Source organism: Zeugodacus cucurbitae, chromosome 4 (assembly GCF_028554725.1).
Source record: "Zeugodacus cucurbitae isolate PBARC_wt_2022May chromosome 4, idZeuCucr1.2, whole genome shotgun sequence".
Lineage (NCBI taxonomy): Eukaryota > Metazoa > Arthropoda > Insecta > Diptera > Tephritidae > Zeugodacus > Zeugodacus cucurbitae.
This window is the reverse complement of record NC_071669.1, coordinates 40,082,429-40,107,606: the sequence shown is the minus strand read 5'-3', so window position 1 is coordinate 40,107,606 and position 25,178 is coordinate 40,082,429. Positions and strand designations below refer to the sequence as shown.

The 25,178-nt window shown below is 36.6% G+C and overlaps 3 protein-coding genes across 4 annotated transcripts; 2 read left to right on the top strand and 1 right to left on the bottom strand.

The window, feature by feature from the left end:
* Positions 1 to 8,802: 8,802 nt before the first annotated feature.
* LOC105214918 (uncharacterized) lies at positions 8,803 to 9,551 on the top strand. The gene is made up of 3 exons (XM_011188624.3): positions 8,803 to 8,955; positions 9,024 to 9,166; positions 9,221 to 9,551. Exons 1-3 carry the CDS (start codon positions 8,920 to 8,922, stop codon positions 9,339 to 9,341), a joined length of 300 nt encoding a protein of 99 aa, XP_011186926.1. The 5' UTR covers positions 8,803 to 8,919; the 3' UTR covers positions 9,342 to 9,551.
* A 2,826-nt stretch (positions 9,552 to 12,377) lies between these two features.
* Positions 12,378 to 15,206, top strand: LOC105214919 (hepatitis A virus cellular receptor 1). Of its 2 annotated transcripts, XM_011188625.3 has the most exons (7): positions 12,382 to 12,544; positions 12,604 to 12,703; positions 12,766 to 13,073; positions 13,187 to 14,238; positions 14,295 to 14,621; positions 14,678 to 14,929; positions 14,992 to 15,204. In XM_011188625.3, exons 1-7 carry the CDS (start codon positions 12,509 to 12,511, stop codon positions 15,104 to 15,106), a joined length of 2,190 nt encoding a protein of 729 aa, XP_011186927.1. In that variant the 5' UTR covers positions 12,382 to 12,508; the 3' UTR covers positions 15,107 to 15,204. The 2 variants fall into 2 exon arrangements, with proteins under 2 accessions (XP_028897908.1, XP_011186927.1); XM_029042075.2 differs by lacking the exon at positions 14,295 to 14,621 and having other exon boundaries at positions 12,378 to 12,544; positions 14,992 to 15,206.
* Positions 15,207 to 15,838: 632 nt separating this feature from the next.
* On the bottom strand, positions 15,839 to 17,763 carry LOC105214935 (mucin-5AC). Its single transcript, XM_011188641.2, has 4 exons — positions 17,169 to 17,763; positions 16,693 to 17,094; positions 16,228 to 16,595; positions 15,839 to 15,953 (listed from the first exon to the last, which is right to left on the bottom strand). The coding sequence occupies exons 1-4, from the start codon at positions 17,214 to 17,216 to the stop codon at positions 15,839 to 15,841; spliced, it is 933 nt and encodes a 310-aa protein (XP_011186943.1). The 5' UTR covers positions 17,217 to 17,763.
* Between the last annotated feature and the right edge of the window lie 7,415 nt (positions 17,764 to 25,178).

Below are 25,178 nucleotides of genomic sequence, written 5' to 3'. Positions count from 1 at the left end.
AGTTTTCTTTACGACTTGCACTCTGGTTTTCTAAGATCACTCATCAGAATTTTAATATAAGGGAATTGTGGAACGGCATCTCAAATTTTATTTTATTTATTTATAACTCTATATCTTTCTCAGCTCTCTTAAAAATATGTTTATTATACGCACTGGCGCACACTGGAAAATTACAAGAATATACTGAACATATCTATACATTACAAACATAAATAACACATTAATGCATCTTCATAATGTACCTTCTGCGCACAAACGAAATTCCGTGCTTACGTGCCGTTACATACCTCGCATTGGGGCCAAGATCATACTCCTTCATATGTGTGCAGGAATGAATATTTGACAGTTAATATTACACTGACGTCACAGCATGGACAATCAAAGCTCTAGATATTCAAATGAAGAGCCAAATAAATGCAAAGTATTCTTTTGTTTGCCCATCTACGTATGTGGCTGTTGAACATGAAAAATGCTACACTTTGCAAGTAATTACACTTACTCACTTAGGCTTACAGCAGATGAAGGTCACTGCGACACTTTTGCGCACAAATGAGTTTAAAGGTCGTTACTGCTTTGAGAATGCGTTGAGATAAGCAGGCTCATTTATGTACAATAAACAACTTACAAAACAATGAGAAAATACAACGAATGCAACGGCGGGTTGAGGCCGATTTGCACCCTCATTTAATGCATTTTTTGGTGGGTTCAAAACTATTCATCAAAAGAAAAAAAATCAGCATAACCGCTGCTATTCAACGCTCCGATGACACAAAATGCATAGCACTTGACCTAAAATTGGCGTGAAAATTTACACGAAAAAATCATGTTGTTCTCATATATGCATATGTCCTTGAAGCGACATGCTTTCTTTGTATGAACTAACACTTATGCGCACTCAAAGTGCGGTCTCTACTGTCACTTGAAGGCGCTCAAAGTTCAGTACAGTATTTGGGAACTAAAACAGATATATCGATTAGTATTTATATATTAAAGTGTAGTGTTTCATTCCAGAATATAGTAGTAGCATTTAGTGTTGAGATGCGGCTTATTTGACATTCCCCTTCTTTTTTGAGTTCTAGTTACTCCTACTGTCATGTCTTTTCAATTGCATTTCCCACCGTCTGATATGCTGTCCATCACTGTATTTTTCTGAATCCAACAGTTTTCAACACGTTAAAAATGAAGTGCTTAAAGACCTTCGCGCTAAATATGTTCGTGGATTAATAAACTGTAGCAGCTATTTCAGATTGAAGGTGACAGTCCGGGTCAATTGAAAGGCTTTAATTGGTTTTTTGAAAACTTACAAGTGCACTTAGCAATCTTAGTCGCATACATACTTGTACATATACACATACTTACGTAAGTATTTAGTTGCCATGTCTGTTGCGTACAAATGGAACTAGGTCAAAAACGTTCACCCCTCACACATTCCTTGTTACGTGAGAAAAGGATTTTGTGCTTCGCTGTTAGTAATCCTTGTAGGTAATACCTAAATTAGAGTTAAGCGTATACAATTTGTGGTGGGCCCTGTATTGATAGAGTTTAAAAACCTGAGGTCAAAGCAGCCTTTGAAAGAAGTGAACTGGTCTCACAACAAATGTTGCTAAGAGAGTATTATAGTTTTGTTCACATAACGGTTCTTTGTAAGTCATAAAATTAAACGAGTTAGATATAGGGTTATATATACATATAACATGTAAGGAAATGCTAAGCTCGGGTGCAACCGAACATTTTATACTCTCGCAATTTATTGAAGAAATTTTATTAAAATAACACCCAGATTTACCCATAAATTACGGCATAAAGTTTAATAGAATAACGTCCTATATAGTGTATGAGGGCTGAGGAAATTCCTGAACCGATTTCATTCATTTTCACCAGCAAGGTACACTATATCCAAGACTACTATATCCTAAGACACTCACTTAATTTCGCTAAGATATCTCACATATTAATCAATACATATATGCAGATTAAAGCCCACCATATTTTTGAAAAGACTATAATTAGGTATATGGGTGCTAGGAGATGTTATTATCCGATTTTAATAATTTTTGGAACCGAGACACACTATTAGAATAAACAATTTCCTCTGAACTACATTAAATTATCAGAGATTTATCCATATCTTCGGTTAAAATTTACCCTTAGGCGCGGAGTTCAACATGTTCGATAACAGGGGCCTTGAAAAGTTATATTCCGTTTTCGACAATTTTTTCTCAAGTGAAGCCAGAGATGATATGCACTAATTTTGTAAAGTTTTATTCCGTTATCTTCATTGTTTCCTATTGTATATATATTAAAGTGAACGAATCAGATGGAATTCAAAATTGGGTTATATGAGAAGTTGTCGTGGTTATGAACCGAATGATGACGAGACCAGTTTTAATCCGGATGTCTGTCTGTCCGTCCGTCCGTCTGTCCGTGCAACGGATAACTTGAGTAAAAATTGAGATATCTTAACGAAACTTGGAACACGTATTCCTTGGCACCCTGAGGAGGTTGCTTTCGAAGATGGGGAGAATCGGACAATAGCCACGCCCACCAAATGGCGAAAACCAAAACCCTATAAAGTGTCATAACTAAACCATAAATAAAGTTATAAAATAATAAAATTTGGAATCAAGGATCGCACTAGGAAGGGGCATATTTGGATGTAATTTTTTTGGGAAAGTGGGCGTGTCCCCGCGCTTAATCGGTTATTTGTATATATCTCGCAAACCAATGAAGCTATATAAACCATATTTTCTGCAGTCGGTTCTCTTATGTACCCCACTACATACCATGAAAATAGTTAAAATCGGATTATAACCACGCCCTCCCATACAAAGGTTAGGTTGAAAATTACTTAAAGTAGGTTAACTCACTAACGAATAACGTCAGAAACACTAAATTTCAAAGAAATAATAGCAAAAGAAAGCTGTACTCAGATTTTTTTTACAAAATTAATAATGGGCGTGGCATCACCCACTTATGGGTCAAAAATCATATCTCAGGAACTACTCGACAGATTTCAATGAAATTCGGTACATAACACTTTCTTGACACCCTGATGACAAGGATGGAATATGGGCGAAATCGGTTCACATCCACGCCTACTTCCCATATAACTCAATTTTGAATTCCATTTGATTCGTTCACTTTATAATATATACATTAGGAACCAATGACGATAGCGGAATAAAACTTTCTACAAATACTGTATTTGAGCTGTGATCATAATATCTCCTAGCTCCCATATACCTAAATATAGGTTTTAAAAAATACGGTGGGCTTTGTTCCGCTTATATGTATTGGTTAATATGTGAGATATCTTAGCAAAATTAAGTGAGGGTATGGTTAGGTTAGGTTAGGTTATACTGGTAGGCCAATACGCCTCACATAGACCTATTTAGGTCCTTTGCGATACCAGATGGAGTGCCGTCACGTTGTCCACGAGGAGTAGTCATCCTTTAGGATGCCTGCGCTTGACGCGAATTTTAAAAGTTTTCGTGGCTTCACTTTTGATACCTCTTCCAGACTCTCATATTGAGAGACCCCCAAGTAACGAAGTCGTTGTCTTGACAATGCAGGGCAGGAGCACAGAAGATGTTTCATTGTTTCTATTGCACCTTGCTCTTGACATTTCCTGCAGTCTTCCCGATCCGTAAGTCCCATTTTGTGGGCATGTGCCGCCACCAGACAGTGACCTGTGAGTATTCCCACCAAGCTCCTGCAGTCCCTTCTATCGAGTGTCAGAATGAGTTTGGTGTATTTCTGGTCTACGGCTTTACACATGGCTTTAGCGGTTTTACACCCCGGTATATTTGTCCACCGTGTTAGGATTCTCCTTTTCATGCCCCTGTCCAGATCATCGTACAGACAGTGCATGGGTTTGCCAATGTCGGTCGCGTTTTCGGAAGACAGTTTTACGCCATTCTTGGCAATTTCGTCTACAATCTCTTTCCCTTCAATGCCTTTATGCCCTGGCACCCAGTAGAAGTGAAGACACGTGTTCTTAGCAGCCCTCTCCACTGCCACCCTGGTATCCAAAACACTTTTGGCCGAAATGCAAACCGAGGTTGTTGCCTTGATTGCAGCTTGACTGTCTACGTAGATATTGTCTTTGGAGTAGCCGGCTTCTGTGTTGAGGGCTAGCTCTGCGGCTATCCCAATAGCAAACACCTCCGCCTGAAAGATACTGCAGTGGTTCGGAAGTTTAAAAGGCTGCCTTACACCTAACTCCTGAAAGTATATTCCCGCACCTACTCCGTCCTCCATTTTCGAAACATCCGTGTAGATATTCAATGTACTACGCGAGGTTATCATTCCCTTACGCCAGCCGTCTTTCTCCAGGTTCACTCGGAATCTTCTTTCCCAGTTCATGAGGGGGGTTAAGTAGTCGGTACTTGCCAAAACTCCCCTACCCACTGAGCTGTGCCCATAAGTTCTATACGTAAATTCTCCTGCCGCCAGTAGTCGTCCCGCAGATTTTGCCGCATAGGTTTCGGCAAAGAGATCTATCGGCGGCAGGTTAAGTATCCATTCAAGAGCTGCCGTAGGGGTGGTTCTTAGAGCTACCGTTATGCAGAGCGCTGCGAGTCGCTGAACCCTTTCCGTTGGCTTCCGGTAGGTTGATTTCTTTATGCCTGTCCACCACACAATAGCACCATAGAGCAGTATTGGTCTCACTATTGCTGTGTAGCACCAGTGCATGAGAGAGGGAGAAAGCCCCCAGGTAGCGCCGAGCAGCTGTCTGCATGCATAAAGAGCATTACTGGCCTTTCTTACCCTTTCTTCCACATTGTGCTTCCACAGCAACTTACTGTCCAAGACGACTCCTAGGTACTTAGTGCGGTCCTTCGGTGATATTTCTGTTCCGTTTAGCGAGGGGAACCTCCATTGAGGGATTTTGTATTTCCTTGTAAAAACAAGCAGATCGGTTTTTTCCGCATTTAACCCTAGGCCTGCTTGCGTTGCCCAATTTTGGACAGTATTGAGTGTGTTGGTCATAATGCTGCTAATAGTATGCAGACACTTTCCTGTTATTACTATGGCTATGTCGTCTGCATATGCTACTATCTTGGGGGCTTTACCTTCCAAGTTCTTCAATAGATTATTCACGACCAGTGTCCAAAGGAGCGGAGAGAGTACCCCGCCCTGCGGAGTGCCCCTACCAACTTCCTTGGTCGTTCTGGCATCGTTCCATTCCGCTGTTATCCTTCTAGAAGTCAGGAGGCTTTTTACCCACCGTCGTATGACAGGTTCAACCCCTATAGACTCGATACCATTCAAAATGGATTCTATTGAAACGTTATTGAATGCACCGGAAATGTCCAGAAAAGCTCCGAGAGCATATTCCTTATATTCCAGGGCTTTTTCGATGTTAAAAACTAGTGAATGGAGTGCAGTTTCTACAGATCTGCCTTTAGTATACGCATGTTGTGCTTTGGACAGGCTGCCAGGGGGCGCCGTGTCCCTAATATGCACATCTATGATTTTCTCTAATGTTTCTTAATGTTTTAGAGGTTAAGCTTATGGGCCTAAACTCCTTTGAGTAGGTTGGATTGTTCTTACCTGCCTTTGGAATGAACACCACCCTAGCCTCTCTCCACGAGTGCGGCACATAACCGAACCTTAGGCATCCTATAAAAATCGTTCTTAACCACGGCACAACTAATCGTGGAACATTTTGTAGCATGGCTGGGATGATTCCATCCCTTCCTGGGGATTTGAATGGACTGAACGAGCGAATTGCCCATTCAATCTTGTCATCCATGATAATGTGCTCAGGAAAGTTCATAGGATATTCCTCTACACACTCAGGAGTGACTGTATTTCTACAACCTGGGAAACAACAACAAGGTCCTCTAATGACTCCTCACAGTTGTGTGTCCATTCTCCGTCATTTTTGCGAATCAGACCCGGTGGAGCGGGGCTCTTTGATAACAACCTCCTAAGTCTTGCCACTTCATTGGTCTTTTCAAAACTTCCACAAAAGCTTTTCCAGGACTGACATTTGGTCCTACGCACCAGTTTTTTGTAGTCTCGTAGAAGATCTTTATATTCGCCCCAGCATTCCTCATTCTGTGTTATTTTGGCCCAGTTGAACATCTCTCGTACCTTGCGTCTGCAGGATCCGAGTTCTTTGTTCCACCAGGGGGGCTTTGTGTTGTGCTTCAGTCGTAATTGAGGACACGCGGATTGAAATGCCTTGTTAAGAGCATTTGTAAATACGTTTACGCCCTCTTCTAATTCTTTATAAGAGTTGAAAGTGCAAGGTCTGAGTCTCTTGCATAATAGTATCCATCGGTAGAGGTCCCAGTTTGCCCTTCTGGGATCCCTTCTACCTACACCTCTTATTTTAGCTTTCGATTGAATGGAGAAGTGGATGTATCTATGATCAGAGAATGATGGTGCGTCTAACACCTTCCAATTCTCCACCAATACACCTCTACTTGTAAAAAGAGTGATGTCTAGAACGTTTTTTGATGTGGGTCCTATGTAAGTAGGTTCCTCACCTCGATTGGCTAGCGCTAAACTACTTTGAATGATGAAGTTGAATAGTGACTCACCTCTTTGGTTTATGTCCGGGCTTCCCCAGAACGAATGATGGGCGTTAGCACCGGCGCCCACCACCAGCGCCTGCCTCCTGTTACTGGATGTAGCCGCCAGTTTTTGGAGCTCCGCCGTTGGGGCCTCGCTATCGTGTGGCATGTAGCAGGATGCAAGGAGTATGAGCTCATCCTTGACACCCTTTACACCCACCACCGTTAAGTCATCTGTGGAAAGATTGAGATCAACATGAGAATACAGTTTTTTGCTTACCAGTATTGCCATTCTTACCCTGTTGGTTACGCTCGGGATGTATGTTATATAGTTTTTTGACTTTAGCCCAGAGACCACGTTACCCGAAGCTATCCATGGTTCCTGGACTAAAGCCACGTCGTAGCTGTCCTTCTCTAAATTGAGAAGGAGCTCGGCTGAGGCGATCCTACTCCGCCGCTGCCTTGGACGTTGTCGGCTTCTCGTCCATATGCCTGACGTCTAGATTCTCGGCTGCGTCTTTGCATCTTCTCTTTTTCGTCGGTGCCTTCGTTTCACCTTCCGTAGAGCGCTGCCTCTTTTCCGCAATATGCTCCTCAATGCGATTCTCAAACGCCGGATTTGAGGCATTGCACCAATTTCGAGTGGCGAAATGTGCTCGGCCGTTCTTTACCTCCTCTCTGGCCCAAGCCAACCTTTTCTCTTCATCCTCATTCAGGTCAGGCTTGCCTTCGAGTCGGCTGCATATCCCGACCGCCGCCTTATATCGCGCCTTTGCCTTCAACCCCTCCTTGCTTGGCTTCTTCCTGGGCCCTCTCTTGTTGCCAGAGTTGGTACCCTCGGTCGAAAGCACCGGAGAGCGGAGAAGTTCGTCCTCCTTTTCCGTGCTTACACTTACGGCGCTTTCCTGGTCCGAGTCTTCATGGACTGTGGCACCGGTGCGACGTAGAGTTGGTTTGGCAGTAACAATACAACCACCGCAACCTGCTCCCGTTGCAGTGGAGGTGCGGCCGCTGGCGACACAGCTTGTAGTCTCACTGTGCCCGCCGGTGGTAGCAGCCACGTCTCCCACCGACGTTTGGGCTAATATCCTAGCCCGCTTTTTTTCCTCATTATTGTCCTCCATATTGAGTTTTGGAAATTCGGGGGACTCTACCCCTAGCGCTTTATACCTATCGCCAGGTACCTCATAAGCAATGGCCAGTGTAGACCCTCATCCATCCCCTCATGAGGCTGCATATGGAGCTGACCACCATAACGAGGTGGATGAGGGATTACACCAGCCTTAGCTAGGTGACGCCTGCTTGCAATGCAGTGGCTTAGCTTGTCCATGGACAGCTTGAGACCACCACCGTACAAGCAACGCCACCCATTGCCCAGTCGACACCCGCGCGGAGGGTATAGCTACGAGGATTTTCGTCGACCTAAGTGAGGGTATAGTCTTGGATATAATTTACCTTGCTGATGAAAATGAATGAAATCGGTTTAGGAATTACCTCAGCCCTCATATCTATATATGACGATTTTCGTTATTCTATTAAACTTTATGCCGAATATATGGGTAAATTTGTGCGTTATCTTAATAAAATTTCTTCAATAAATTGCGAGAGTATAAAATGTTCGGTTACACCCGAACTTAGCCTTTCCTTACTTGTTTAAAGTGAGATTTTTAAATAACAACAAAAAAGAGTAGAATTCGACACAATATAATATTAGAATGCATTACAATGGAATAACGTTTTCTTCAATGCTACCAAGTTTTGTTCAAATAACCATAGTCAATCAGTTTGTTAAATCGATTGACATAGTTTGTTCGATTCGCTACTTTCTAACGCTTATGGAGTTGAAGACTTGAAGACAGTTAATGTGTGTGGCAAAAGAAATGACTCTTTGTAGCGCCAAGTGCGTAGTGACTGAAATTATGGTTATAAACCAAAAACCGAAAAGTGTTAGTTATAAAACGCAATTTGGATATAAATTAGAGAATGTTTTCGTTATTCTGGCGCTTATTTATGCAGAAATGAGATAACGATATTTGTGACAGATAAGACAAGCAGATTGCTAAACGCCACAATTGAGATTTGTACAAGTGTAATTACACATATTTATAGAATATGAGCCATCTGCCTTTTGATTAACCGCCACATACTTTTGTACTCGTTTCCATATAAATATATGTATGTATGTTTGCAACAGTGACTGGATTGGGTAAGATTATTTGATTACTTTAGTATCTTTTATACAGATTCGTGCGAAATTTCAACTGAAATATGTGTGTATATCTTATATATGTATATATATATGCATGACATGCTTTCTCTTATGAATATATAAAAATGCGTAAATTTTTCGCTTTAAGTTCATAACTAAAATTCGCGAACGACGAGCGTGACCATGAATTCAAATGAGCGGCTAATTTTTATCACAGTGGTGCGTTCAACTTGATATACACGTCTTGCATAATCTACAATTGAAATTATAATTTTTTCTCTCGACAGATGCTATTCAGTTTGACACTTGCAACAGGCATTCCAGTGGACAGTTCACAATATGATTTGAGCAATCAAAATATTTCAAATCTCTGTGCGGAACGAGAAGTAGTGGGCGTTGTAGCCAATCCATCTGATACGGATTGCACCAGGTAAGCTAGAACTAAGCTGTGAGGTTTCAACATTTAATGAACTAAATTTTTCAGTTACATCCATTGCTATAATCAATATGGCGAGTGGCTGGCGAAACTATTGAAGTGTCCAGAGGGACAATTCTTCGACACTTCAATGGGTTACTGCAGTAGTCTTTATAACTGTTCACTTTGAAAGTAGACTGGAACTGAGGTGTCACTACAACATAGAATATTATATAAGTTCATATTTTTACTTTGTGTATGCGTCTAATTTGTTTTATCTGATTTGTTTTAGTATAACAACAATTCGAAAATTCACACATATTTATAATACATTTATCAATAGATTTTATACTAGAAATAAGTATTCTAAATAAATGAAATCAAAATATTAGACACATTATATGCAGCAGTTGAATTAATTTAAATGTTTACTTAAAATTGCATACATATCACTTATGTACATAAAAAATTTCTATTAACTCTTCGTCGACCACTTTTAAACATACAAAGCAAAAGTTAAATAAAGTAGATTACAAAACTAGATAACTTGTGGAATCAGTAATCATTAATCATTACCAATACACATTTTTGAAAATCCCTCTATCTTGTTATATTGGAGTTAAGAGGAGTTCTGGCCCTGGTTCAACTATAAAAGGTCGAAAAGAATTTGTTTTTCTTATATAATTTTGACCAAATATGGGGACTGCTGTGCCTATGGCCGACATTTTCTTTTGTTTGACAGTTTAGTGAAATGAAGTGGTGGAATGAGGTGTAGCATCAGTAATTAATGTAATCGATCCAGATGCATATTACTAATAGTAGCATTTTTATTCCGGTTCATTTTATGTCAATAACATCGGTGAATATATTATTTATTTTATTGGCTTCGAGTTAACATGCTTTGGTATAACTAACATGGTTTGGTATAAACATATATTGGTATATCTCAAGAAGTATTAATACAAAAGAACTTTTCTTGAGACATCGACTTTACTGTATGATAATAGGTGAGATCGGGTTAAAATCGCGATCCCTTCCCTATGCAGGTTGTGTTGAAAACTAGTAAAAATGCGTAATTTTCGGCTCAAACAAAACATTCCGTGAATACCCTGATGCATTTTATAATATTGCAAGGTGTGTTCAATAAATACTGGAATTTTTAAATTTCCAATAGTCAATATTATTGTTTTTATCTTATATTAAGGGTATTCAGAACGATTGCTCTGTTCCGCTCTGTTTCCAGTCTGATGCTTAATGCCATGCTTGATAATTTTCCGTCACTTCGTATCATCAAATTATTTATTTGTTTTATTTTCGTTTACAGTTCATTTCAATTATGTTTCAAATTTGAAAATTTATTACACTGGAATAGGCAAAATTATGTTCATAGTTAAGTGCTTTAACGAAGTACCAACAAACAAATTACCCGATTAACCGGTTCGTTCTGAATACGCATTAGAAAGGAGAACATATTTAGATGTAATTTTTTGGAAAAGTGGGCGTGGCCCCTCACTCTACTAAGTTTTTTGCACATATCTCGTAAAATACTAAAGCTATATCACCCAAACTCTCTAAAGTAATTTTCTTTAGGCACTTACTTCTCAAAATAGAAGATATCGGATTGTAACCACGACCACCTCGCATACAAAGGTTATGTTGAAAATTACTAAAAGCACTTTAATTCAGTAAGGAAAGCCACCAGAACCTGTAATTGTATTATAAAGATGGTACAGAAGTATTAGTAGCCGAAATCGGTTCACAACCACGCCTAGTTTCACTAAACCACATTTTTGAAGTTAATCTGATTCGTTCACTTTACAATATGTATATAAGTTAAGCACCAAAGATGATATCGGAACAGAACTTTGCACAAATACTGTATTTTTAGTGTATCTGTATAGAAATCGCCGAAATCGGACTATAACTTTTCAGGAGTATCATTTGTCTATTTTTTATCGAAAATATCGTTAAATCTCTCAGTTATCCATGGTAACTCATATACGGATTTTCAAACTTCCGGTGGACTATATATCGCATATATCGGTTAATATAGTGTTCCTTGCTGGTGAAAATGGGTGAAATCGGTTCAGGAATTAACTCAGCCCTCATATACTATATATATGATTATTTACGTTATTCTATTAAACTTTATGCCGAATATATGGAACAAATTCTTTGCTATATTACTAAAATTACATAAATAAATTGCGAGAGTATAAAATGTTCGGTTACACCCGAATTAAAGCTTAATTACTTAAGCCCTTCCTTACTTGGGTAATAACAATTTTTTAGTAAAAGCGATAGTGTAAAATATTCGGTAAACTTCAACTTAGCTCTCCCCACTTCACTCTCACAAAAAGTGTAAACAAACTGGATTTTTGTACACACGTCCAATTTATTATTGCTTTAAAATCACAAGGGTACATTTTACAGCTATTTTTTATATTTTGCTATATGATGCCACTGATAATAGATTTTAATAGAAAACTGCTATCTAAAATAGCTGAACCAAATTAGGTTAAAAAATTATTTTTTTTTTACAGTCTAAGGAAAACTAGCCACACATAAATCAATCAGTCTCTCATCAAATATTTAATGGATTAGTCATTCTATTTCCACAAACGAAATAGCACGCAAATGAAAATGAATATTTATGGGCAAATTTTATTGATTAATCTATTGGACACAATTTATTGTAAATATAGACTTCTGATCGGTGATATATCTAAATTTCTATGAGATATTACAATGTAAGAACCCAAAACCTTCCTTAAAATATTCCAATTGTTCAGATTTGTACGAAAAGCTTATTTCGAATTCAAGCAGCACTAAATCTATTCGTTTTCAATACATAATTTTGGATACAATTGTAGCCGAACAGCAACGGCGCTTACATACTTATTTGTACATTGGTCTATATAGATATCTAATCTTCAGGTACAACGATTGTAAACTTTAAAAGACTCGATAAAAGATTTAATAACAAATATTATGTGGCGCCATAAAAGCTAGTTATATAGCATTTATAATTCTTGTACAAGAATATGTGTCTAATTCATTAGAATGTGCGTACGTTCTATGCATCTATTGCTTTTAGAGTCTTTATTTGTATGCCAGCGATGGTAAACATAGTGCCTTTGGGCGGATAATAAACCAATGAGATAGAGTTTTTCGTACATCGAACTGATATTGGTGTCATGCAAATATATGTAAATATTCTTTTATATGCCTCTAAGTGTTTATCATGTCTTGTATAGTACGTTCCTCCATTTCCGGTTGCCATTGACTTTATCGTGTTTAAAACTTAACAAATTGTCGCTGCAGACTCAGTCAGCATTTGCTGTTTAAGCTAAGTAAATGAGGCGAATAAGTGAAGTTACTTTCCTTCTTGTGGTTAGTGAAACAGTGGTGTTCTAAGATCTATATCTCTATACATTTGGTGTTTTTAATAGGCAATCGCGTTTGGCGGTGTGCGTGGCGAGTGCGACAAATGCAATGCAGATAATCCTGTTGCTTGTCACAGCGAGACGGTCTATTCGCTCTGTCTTATTGGTAAATTATATTGTATTATAGAAAGAAATAATAATATTAAGTGATAACTGTGCAATTGCCAGATCAACCAACTATGAAATTCGTCACATGCCCACCAGATTATATATGCACAAGCGATGAGTTTGTATGCTATCCAAGGGATTCGGCAGTTCCCAGTTGTGGTCGCACTAATCCAGTGGAAGATGGCTCATCTAAATGCGGCATTTGCGCATCCAGGGACAAGCTGTATGCATGCCTTAACGAAACGACCATTGCGTTCTGTTTTGGCGACGATATGCCACATTATGAGTCACTCTCCTATTGTCCTGCGGACACTGTCTGCGATTTGAATAGAGAAAGTGGATTTTGCACACCAGCGGCTCAAACTGCGGTACAGTAAAACATGAAAGTTTAACATCACTCTTGGATGACAATTCTTCTTTATATTGAATATGTTATGCACGAATATATTGTTGGGTTATAAAATATTATTTAAATCCCCAGCCAAGTTGCATACCAAGTCAGTGGACAACACCCATAGCCACAACGACAACGGTAGGTGGACCGCCTATTCCAACTACAACAACTCCAGTACTCTCAACAACAACAGATATATCTTCAACCACATCCTTATCAACTACAACAACACCAGTACCCACTACTACAACAGATATACCTACAACAACTACCTTACCAATTACAACAACTTCAATACCCACCACTACAACAGATATACCAACAACAACAACCTTACCAATTACAACAACTCAAATACCAACCACTACAACAAATATACCTACAACTACATCCTTACCAACTACAACAACTCCAATACCCACAACTACAACAAATATACCTACAACAACATCCTTACCAACTACAACAACTCAAATACCCACCACTACAACAGATATACCTACAACAACTATCTCACCAATTACAACAACTCAAATACCAACCACTACAACAAATATACCTACAACAATGTCCTTACCAACTACAACAACTCCAATGCCCACCACTACAACAAATATACCTACAACAACATCCTTACCAACTACAACAACTCAAATACCAACCACTAAAACAAATATACCTACAACAACGTCCTTACCAACTACAACAACAAATATACCTACAACAACTTCCTTACCAACTACAACAACTCCAATACCCACGACTACAACAAATATACCTACAACTACATCCTTACCAACTACAACAACTCCAATACCCACCACTACAACAAATATACCTACAACAACTTCCTTACCAACCACAACAACTCCAATACCCACAACTACAACATCCTTACCAACTACAACAACTACAACAACTCCAATACCCACCACTACATCATCCTTACCAACTACAACAACTACAACAACTCCAATACCCACCACTACAACAAATATACCTACAACAACTCCACTACTTATCACCACAACATTTATACCAATAACAACAACTGAGCATGTACTTACTCTTGAGGAAATATGCGAAAAGCACGGCAAAGATGAAACCATTCCACTCCCTGATGACTTAACCTGTAAAAAGTAAGCATAGTCTTATCTTCTTATCCAGAATATTAAAATAAATTTCGAAATTTCAGATCAATTAGATGCAAAAAATCGGGCAATGTGTGGAAGGCAGACTTAAGTACTTGCCCACCGAATCAATGGTTTGATCCGGGTTTTAAATTTTGCACTTCTACATATAAGTGCCTCACTCAGACAACATCCATACCAATAACATTGCCAACTACAACGACTCCAGTACCCAGCACTACATCAGATAAACCCACAACAACTCCACTGCTTATCACCACAACAGTTATACCAATAACAACAACTGAACATGCACTTACTCTTGAGGAAATATGCGAAAAGCACGGCAAAGATGAAACCATTCCACTCCCTGATGACGTAACCTGTAAAAAGTAAGCATATTCCTATCTTCTAATTTTGTGCATTAAAATAAAGTTCGAAATTTCAGATCTATTAGATGCAAAAAGAATGGCAATGTGTGGAAAGCAGACCTTAGCACCTGCCCTACGAATCAATGGTTTGATCCTGGTCTGAAATTTTGCACCGCAACGTATAAGTGCCCCACTCAGAGTCCGCCAGCAACAACCTCAACACCAGTTCCAATTACAACCACTGAGCGTACACTTACTCTTGAGGAAATATGCGAAAACCACGGCGAACAGGGTAACATTGCACGACCCGATGATCCTACTTGCAAAAAGTGCGCAGTTTTAACATTTTCTAAATATATCATACGATTTTAATGATTAAACCATATTTCAGATACATCGTCTGTTCCAAACCAGGGTCTCGTTGGATTGCTCAGGCATACACTTGTAGAAACTTGTATGATCCGACTATAAACAAATGTAGTTCCACATATAAATGTCCATCGTAGAAGAACCGAAAAATTATTTTTATATTGTTTCCTAATAAAAATTACAAACAAAATGTCTTAAAACATACTAACCGATTCCAACTTACTTACATGAATAAATAAATTAATATCAAAGCATATAAGACGAATTTGATCTATACAGCGACCTAATCGTTATCCATATATAATAATGACTAATAGCGTTATTGGAATACTAGTGAATAGGAATGTTTTGGAATTTATGCTTTTTAAGAAAAAAGTTTTGCTTTTAATATTATTATTACGAGTGCTTCTTTATCTTTTCAATTCCGTTGAATTGAAATATTTCAAACAGATGGCAATAACTCGTATGATAGTAAAATTTTATGGATAGTGTAGAAATGAGGCGATGAAGTTAAGTACTTATTGGACTGTCCTTTTGTATAGTGAAGTTGGGGTATTTGTAAACCAGTTTCACTTTACTGGGATAGGATTCTAGAGATTTTCCAAGTGCTTACGATATTTTGATTTGAATGCGGACTTCTTTCAAAGTACAAAAATGACTAAGAACTAATCACTATTTAAAAGGATTTCAGAGGTCATCTCCCACATTTACTCGGATAGAATACTTTCAAAGAACTCAATTTTTAAAATATACATATAAGCAATTAATAGTTGAGTTAATTTATTGTACAATCTATTTCATATGATCTCGAGAAAATCTGTCGGTTATTTTAAATAATATAATATTAATTATTTTAAATAATATAAATATTAACAATCATCCGGACGTTGCGTTTGGCATTCTTGAGTAACTGCATTGAAATAGTACTGGCAAACGTACTTACGACCCAAATATTGACCAGCAAGACGGTAGCAGTAAATAAATCTGAAAGCAGAAAATACATAATTTGATAAGGGTTAGTAAAGCCACAGTTGTGGGTAAAACCATTTTCTATAAAGAAATGTAAGCATGTTCACTATGGTCGAAGGCTACTTAAGTTGCTCAACTCAGTTTGGGTATTGGTTGACTGACTTTATAAACAGGTTTGATTTCAGGTTATGACTAGCATACTTGAAAAATAGTGTCTAATCTTATACACTAGAAGCTTTACTAAATTATTAGATGAAACGTATTGAAAACTGGTACTACATATACATACTTGGCACATGTTGTATCACCATCCTGTCTAAATCTTCCTTGCTTGGCCGTTTCAGCACAAAATGTTGTTGCATCTCTAGGTGGTCTAGTTGATCCTGTTGTTCTAAAAGTTGTTGTATCGGTTATTGTCACAGTTGTTGTCGTAGGGATAGGGGTCGCATTTGTAGTTGTATCAGTTTTAGACGTAGTATCAGTTGTTGTATAAGTTGGGTCTTCAGTTGTACTATCTGTTGTTGTATACGTTATTGTCGTAGTATCAGTAGTTGTATCTGCTGTGGTATCAGTTGTTGTAACGATAGCTGTATCTGTTGTTGTATCAGTTGTTGTAATGGTTGTTGTATCTGTTGTTGATCTTATGGTGCACGAAGGCTATAAATAATAAAGGGAGGGCCCGTAGATATTAGATTACGACAATTCTTTCCTTTAATCAGAAGTCCTATCCACTAATTATGAAATTTATACTCACAATCGCTGTTAGCGCAGGCGAACAAATTTTAGGGTTTTTCAAATCGCATACATATCCGACGGAACACGATTCTATGGAACTCGGTTCTGGTGTTTGACCATCATAGCAGATGGCATAGATAGTCTCGTCGAGACAGGCGAAATTCTTTTGCGCAGATGCACATGTTCCACACTGATCTTCGTAGCACACGGGTACAGCACCTCGGGCGGTGGCTTGACATATACCTTTATCAGCAGTGCACACCGTGTTTGGTGGGCAGGGTGTACGCACATTGAGCGGCGCCTCGTCTACGCAAGCAGCAAAGTTCTGTTCATCCAGGCAGGCGATATCACTCTGAAAACATATGTTGCATTGGCCAGTGAGAGCTGCGTGGCCGAAGTGTTCATTTGTGATGAAGAGAAGCTGCAATTGAAATTAAACGGTTATAAATTACTTTCGGTCGAACTTAAATGCACACACATAAATACTCAACTAACATTAGGAAGCGCAACAATAAGGAACCGCTTGAGGAGCTTGTTGAACATTTTGTTTCGCACCTGCCAAAATAACTTGCTTAGTGGATAACTTTAGTTTTCTATCTGTTTAGAGCTTTTCATAGTGTTCTTATTCTTTTTCAATGCCAATCAATATATATAGAGACATACTGTTAGCAGACATATATAATGTGCAAATATGATGGCAATAATCGACAATTTCGAAATAGACGCGTTTTGGGCCGAGCTTTTTCACCTATGGTAAACCAGTAAGAGCAACAGGTTTCAAGTGCTGTTTTCAGTAATTAGTATTACACTTGTTGTCCTGCGTTTTACCGTTGATTTATTTGTTATTGATATAAGTACACTTCACTTGATTAAACAATTTTGCCGTTTTCAGTATTGAACTCGCGATCTACCGCGTAGTACTCAAACATTCAACACACGCGCCCGTGTTAAGTGTTATAGTAAAACAACAAACGATTGCTTTCGCATTTTAGATAAATAACTGATTTTACAAAATAATATTCGCAGGTTATAAAGATAAGTACACATTTGAAAATTTCTGGTTAATTTCGGCATAGATATCTCAGGCAAAAGTACCCTGCGCATTTGAGTAGATATTTCCAAGCATAAAATGATTATTTGTTTACTCTTCTCCATTTAATCAGTTGAACCATAAAAGAAATCATTAAAATGACGTGTGAAAATAAACAGTTTATTTACTTGTTCTGATTTCCCTTAACACTTACATACATTTATTTCATTGTTTCCATGCCAAATTTTTTGTTGTATATATTACTTTTATGTCTCTTCCGGAGAATAATAGGTGGTAAATTTTTCATTGTTTTGCGGAAGTACTCCCGAAAGATACGCATACAGTTCACGCCACCAGAACAGCGCAAAGTCTAAGAGTATTGGGAAATTCCGTTATACTTTATTTTGGATTTATAACCAGGAGGCATACACTTTTTTCTTTGGAAAATATAAAAAGAGCTTTAGTCAGCTTAAAATCCGAATATATATTTGAAAGCCAACCAAACTATAGAAATAAAGGTAAAGACTAAAGAGAAGGACCGATGTTATCAAAATTTTGCAGCAAATCACATTAAGCTAATCACGGCAGAGTTTTATTGAGATGTTGAAAGTGACGTGTGCATTCTCAAATGTATTTGCGATCAAAGCGATAAGAAATACTTTAACCTTTACACTCATTCCATTGGTCTCATGCTCCTCAGCTCTGTTATGGTTATGCCCACGAATTTATGTAAATAAATTTAATTATCTCAAACTTGATGTTGAATTTCGTAAACAAAAAACTATGTTAATGTTTATTTGCTTATTTCGAATGTAAAATAGTGTGTTTACTGACACTTGTATGTGATTTGGAAGTATTTTATGAAGAGAAGTGTGTCAAACTTAAACTTTATGTTCATATTTGCGGCGAATTGTTCGTGTCCATATGTTTGAAGCATGTTATTTCACGCGAATATTAACCTATTGCCCTATTTTCGACATTTAATGTTTTGCAACAGATATTTTTTATTGACAAATTAAAATTTTTCGCATTTAACTTTCACCGCTTAGTTTAGTTTGCACTTTACTATCCATTCCATACTGTCTAAAGTGGTATGGCTACGGACACATAAAGCTACAAATGAATTAGTCATATCTTATTCAGAACCCACTTTGAGTCAGATATAAGATAATAAGCATGTCCACCTTCCAACCATTGTATATATTGAAATTACGACCATGGGCGTGACAAAGCCGATTTTCAGGTGAAATAGCATATAATTTTAAATTCCCTTAGGTTCTTCCACTCTACAATACACAAATCAAGTATCAATGCCTTTAATGAGTGTCACCAGATACCAGACTGATACACATTGTGATCGGAATTAATATTTGATAAAATCAATTTAGTATATACTACACATAATGTCATTCGTTATTCCAGCGGATTTTATATACAAATATAAAATGCGTGAAAATATTTCGGAGGATTCACCCCTTTGGTGGACTTTAAGTCGGGTATCGGTTAATATATAACTAATTTTATTCAAATAAAGTAAGCATGTGATAATATTTTTCGTTCTTGATTATTCTATCATAGTTGAAACATATAAGCTGCAATGAGAGTCTGTAACGTAGATATAGTTTCACCTATAGTATAAGCAGAATACTACTTAGTGCTTTGATACATAGTCACAATGTGTTGCATATGAGTGAAAGAGACGAATTTTCAAACGTAAAATCATTTCAAAATTTCAATATCACGATTATTTGTATAATTTAATACGCAGAGACAACGCAAGTATGTCTATAACATTACATAAAATCAATCATCATCATCATTTTCCATGCATGACTTTGTATTTGTCTATTTGGTTACAAGATTGTGACGTCAACAGATGTACAGCGACAGACCGAAAGTCACGTATTCCGTTTTATAACAGCGAATTGATTATATGTATGTGTAAACCGAATATTGACATACATATGTAAATAATTCCACAGTTATCAATGTACATACATATATATATGCATTCTCAGCACTCTTTATGCACAGCAACGACAGTTTTGTGGTGGCTTTATTAAATACACTAAGGACGAAGCATGAACAACTGAAAATCACAATTTATACGAAAGGGTACCCGATTAAGCTTTCAAAATGCGGCGGTGAATTATAAAAGTGAACTGGAAATTTGCGTCTTGCAAAAAGTTAGTAAATTCAAAGGACTCTCTTACATTAGTCTAAGCTGTATGATCTATAAACAAGTGTATGATCCACTTCGGCCCCTTTAAAGTATAAGTTTTAGGTAATTTGTGTTACAGGAGATGAGGAGATGAGACACATCGGTTAGTCTTAGGAAGGATTGTTAGGGTTAGGAAGGACTTAGGGCCGTGAAGGCTTCAAACATGGAGCAATCATTGAAAGTTTTAAAATGAAGTATCCGTTAGTGCATACATATGACTCCGAAGTCAAATGCGTAATAAATTTCATTCACTTTTAGTTCTGAAATGGTATGCTTTCGCTGGCGTAAGGATATACAAAACGCATCAAATAAAAGATGCATAAATAAAGTAGAGAAGAAGGACATTTCATTTTCATGCATGGCTTTTTATATCATCTGCTAGATTATTATTGGTGCGACATTGTTCCCCTTCGGCACACAACTGGAAATAAATAAGCATATATCATTAACGAACTAATACAATATAACATAGTTTATGCATTGACCTAGATTCCTTTTTGACTGACCACTGCGTTGACTAGTCAAGCATATCACGCCTAGGACGTCGATTTTCCATTTACATATGTGGAACTGTATGAATAGATGTGTGTGTGTGTTTGTATAAATAAAACAGCATACAAATGTCCTCGGTTACATCCGAGTAAAATAAGAGTCTACATGAATACAAGCAAACAGTGAGTAGTACACACATACCTAACATACATACAAGTAATGAGGATAGACATATGTATTTTTATATGAGTGTGAGTAATAAGTGCGCATTTAAGTAGTAATAAACAACATTTTGCGACGTACCTTTGGTATTCTTATTGCACGATTAAGCCTTGACTCTAATTAGCACTCTTAATATAACTCATATCTAGAGTCAGTTAATACAATAAATTGGATTATATTTATTAAAATAATACTCAGTACTTGCATAAGCAATGTAATTTGACTAAAAAAGAATTAAAGCATAGAAACAAAAATTTACCTACCTAGTAGCTATACTCGTAATATCATTTCATGGAAATGTGGACCTTCATTACGGAATTTGCGCATTAATGGATGATTTGGTTGATATGAAGTAGTACTTCTTGGTATTAGCTTTCGTATAAAATAGCTATCTCAATGACTAAATACCGAAATAAAAACGATTGGACATTTCTCTGCTTGTTCTTGCCAGAAAGTTTACTTCTGGTTTAAGTGGGAAATAACTGTTATAAATACATTATTTGTTATTAAACATAAAAGAAGGAAACAAAACGCGTGTCCATATGTTTACCGCTAATAATTTTGAATGTTTATCAGGAAAGCAGATAGATCAATAGCATTAATATCAGATAATTCTAAGAGATGTTTCCAACTGCTTCCCAGTTACTTCCTTAATGACTTCCATTGGATACTATCTTAATTTTTACTCAAGTTACAGCTTGCACGGACGGACAGACAGACATCCGGATTTGAACTTTACTCGTCACCCTGACCACTTTGGTATATATAACCCTATATCTAACTCGTTTAGTTTTAGAACTTACAAACAACCGTTATGTGGACAAAACTATAATACTCTCTTAGCAACTTTTGTTGCGAGAGTATAAAAATGTCAAAGTTTTCTGAAGAACTAAACTTACGATTGAAAGAGAGTAGATTGATCCGCAAAACCTTTTATTTGAGCTACAAACTATCGACGATTGTTTATATATATTGAAGGTTCTATATACCAAAAAAATTAGGGGGATTGGTCCAATATATATATTATTGATCCACCTGTTCATACAACAGATAACTTGAATAAATCTTGAGACACTTTTATAAAACTTGAAAATGCGCAAAATCGGTCTATTGGTGCACACAGAAACTCTGTTATTTGATGAAACGTTCTACGACTAATAATTAATAGCATTCAATTTGGTTACAAGAAATATCAAAATTCGGTATATTCCTTGTGTACCCATATATCCAAATGATGCTTCCCGATCTTATGATTGAACTAGCTAAATGAATGCTGCGCTGCGTATATTTAAATTGAAGTATTCAATTGATACCATTCCATGCTCCGCGATTATTAAAGTAGTTTTCAGTTTACTTTGCAAATCTCAAGCCTTCATTGAATCGTAATATGTCTGGTTTCAACTACAATAATAAGTAGGCGCATATGACGAACAGTGCTTTTAGCGGAAACATACATACTCTTCCTGTACTCTAACCATCTGAGCTTCTTGACCACTACAAATATGTAGAAATTTCCATTTCTATACATGATTCAGAATTAACTAAATAGCGTGTATAAATACATACAAACTCTTTACGGCTTTGGCTATAGACTTCTTCGTTTTATGGATAAATAATCTGTATTGAATTGTGCTGGGCATTATCGATGAACAGCTTATATTAAGTTGTGAGGGTATTTTATTTTAGAAAAATCAGGTCAGTGGATTTTATTATTATTGCAGTTTTTTTTGTATTGAGAAGCGGAAAGTTTTCGCTGCGTGAATACAACAATCAGAACGATATCGAATAGAATTAAATAGGCCACAGTCGTGCATACATATATATAATATTAAATAATATTAACTGTGTGCGAGTTTATATATACATATGTATGTCTTACTACAGTACATGCGCATACTTCCGCGAACAACGCGAATATTCTCTTACCGAATATTCTCTTGTTGCCAAAAACAAATACAAGCCTACATTCACAATGTTGATTGTATGAGCATTGATCGGCGGTCAAAGACTTTTGTCCTCCTCATATCCCACGAACATATTATTTGTGTGCCTTTTGAGTAAAAACTTTTCGATAAGTGGACCAAAGTGATTTCAAAGTATTTTTATTGGCGGTGCTATGCAACTCTGCTGTTAAGAAAATTTAAAATCTTTAAAGTGAGAACATCGAAAAAATTGTACAGTGGGCATCTATAAAAGAATATATCCTGTATATTAGAGGAAGAAGGCAGATTTTTGTTGTTTGTGAAACTGGGCATTATAAATAACAAGGCTATTGACTCATCATAATTTGACGAGTAACAAATCGAACAAACAGTGGGCATTATCAGATCATGCATCAGTTATAATTTGGCCTCAACATACATATTTGAAGAGAATCACTGAACTGAATTGGAATTATTACATATTGTTTTGAACTGACGTCACGAAAATTTGAAAAAAAAAATATAATTTCCAAAGTTATAGCTTTTATGTGACAATCATAAGTCCTTGGAGATTTATCTAAAATCAATCGGATAAAAACATTAGTTTTATAAATAGATATTGGGGCTGGTCGAAGCTTTATTGTTTTTTTTCGGCCTCAGTAAATTTTTTTCTAGGTTTTTATGTATTCTAAAATCTGTATAAATTTCATTAAAATCTACTAACCGGTTTTCAAGTTACAGTTGTTATCAGTTCAATAAACACAGTTTTGCGAAAAACGCTAGCGTTTGGAGTGCCAGAGCGCTCTTTGATATTTGTCGAATAAGGCGAAAAGTAATTATCGGATCAACTACACGTAACGAGAAATATAAAAAAAAAATTGATTTTTTGTAAATCCTGACTACCCCTAACCCCTTAAACGCGGTTTCTAAACGTGTAAAAGTAGAAGATCTCTTAATAGCTAGATAAGGAAATATATTTTTAAGGGAGACCGCTCCATCTTTAGAAATTGCAGTAAACTAGAGTCTACTGACAGATTCCATTATGTGACTACATAGAGACACACACACACAGTAAAGTTAAAAACTCATAAACAAAAAATCAGTAACGTGAGAGAAATATTTTCAGATATTCACATTACTTCTTATCAGTGTTTGTTGTTTGATAACAGATTGAGCACTTTTTATACTACTCTCTTTCTGAGCGTAAAATTTATATGTTTTCATGTTTCCATTAAATTTCATTTGGTTTTCAATTGCCTGATATTTGTAAAAATCAACAAAGAAACTCTCTCGACATGCTGCACAGATAACAATAATTTCGAACACAGTTTGATTCTGTCCAGCAAACGATAGTTCGAGGAAACCCCAATGTATCTTGAATGAAGTCAATGTAAGGTATTTCGATGTGAATATTTCGTTCCGTTATTGCAAGCTACAATATATTGCTAAACGAAATGTAGGTTAGGGTATAAAGTGAAATATGAACTTGCGAGGACAGGGATTAATACCATTCCATAAATAGTCGATATATGTTAACCAGGGCTTCCTTAATTGGCTGACTATGAGATCGAATATGTTAAACGAGACTTTAATGAATATATTCAGCATATTGAGGTGTACAGGAATCATGGTTCGACATCATCAGTTTTGGAAAAGGCATACAGGCTTATAATTTTACACTGGAATAAAAGGAGAAAACAAAGATTTTTTACCAACAACTCAAGACCCCTCACTGGCACTTACCTTTCCACAAAACGTCATACTAGTATAAATATTTTTTTGAAAAATTGCAATTATAAACCAGAATTTTATGTATAAGGCTTTTTATTGATTTTTATTGGACTATATAATAGTTCTGTTATTGTTATAGAAATCTTCGAAAGCTTTCGTGCATATGTACCGTAATAATTTTAATAATTTTTTTTATGGAAACTTGTTGGTGTACGTAGGTTTGTATATAATTTCGCTTGTAGTGCATTTAATATTTGGCAGTATAAATCTGTCTACAAAGTACATATGTATGTATGAGAGCAAATATCAATACGTTTATTTATTTGTATATAATATATGTATGTAAGTTCCTTTAATACGTTTCACTGGAGTTTCTATGCAATATTATTGTTGTTGCTGTATAAAGTCGTCAATTTCGTGTTGCTACAAATATTAATTAAAAGTGTACGCTCAATCGCAATTTCGTGAATAAATGTAAATATATTTATGTTTAGTAGGTGTCATATGGCTTCTTGAAATCTTGGCTATTGTAGTGCCTTTAAGTGTATTGATTTTAAGGATTTTGAAAATTTTTGAGATTATTCATATGTATTTGTCAGACTGATTATTATTATTTTCTAGTAATCTATTTATAATATTTATTAGTAATTTTACAGCGCATATTTCGAAAAGGTTTGTAAGCAAAATGTTACTTTGAATATATTTTTTTTCAGAAAAATTGATATAAATTTTAATTGAATGTATTAACAGTCTGTCTAAAATAAAAATGAAAACAAAACAAACGTGTCTCACGCATATGTCTAGTGTCGGCAGACATATAAATGCATAATTTTAGCATCGTGAATTGAGGTTATGATGGATATATTGTATAATAATGCAACGAAGTT

Bases quoted from the DNA above. Each gene is read 5' to 3' on its own strand.
- LOC105214935 (XM_011188641.2), bottom strand. From the start codon at position 17,216: ATGTTCAACAAGCTCCTCAAGCGGTTCCTTATTGTTGCGCTTCCTAAT. The intron at 17,095-17,168 runs GTTAGTTGAGTA...TTTCAATTGCAG, and splicing joins TTATTGTTGCGCTTCCTAAT to CTTCTCTTCATCACAAATGA. The intron at 15,954-16,227 runs GTATGTATATGT...TTCTGCTTTCAG, and splicing joins GGTGATACAACATGTGCCAA to ATTTATTTACTGCTACCGTC.
- LOC105214919 (XM_011188625.3), top strand. From the start codon at position 12,509: ATGAGGCGAATAAGTGAAGTTACTTTCCTTCTTGTG. The intron at 12,704-12,765 runs GTAAATTATATT...TGCAATTGCCAG, and splicing joins CTATTCGCTCTGTCTTATTG to ATCAACCAACTATGAAATTC. The intron at 13,074-13,186 runs GTACAGTAAAAC...TTAAATCCCCAG, and splicing joins CACCAGCGGCTCAAACTGCG to CCAAGTTGCATACCAAGTCA.
- LOC105214918 (XM_011188624.3), top strand. From the start codon at position 8,920: ATGAATTCAAATGAGCGGCTAATTTTTATCACAGTG. The intron at 8,956-9,023 runs GTGCGTTCAACT...TTCTCTCGACAG, and splicing joins GGCTAATTTTTATCACAGTG to ATGCTATTCAGTTTGACACT. The intron at 9,167-9,220 runs GTAAGCTAGAAC...TAAATTTTTCAG, and splicing joins TCTGATACGGATTGCACCAG to TTACATCCATTGCTATAATC.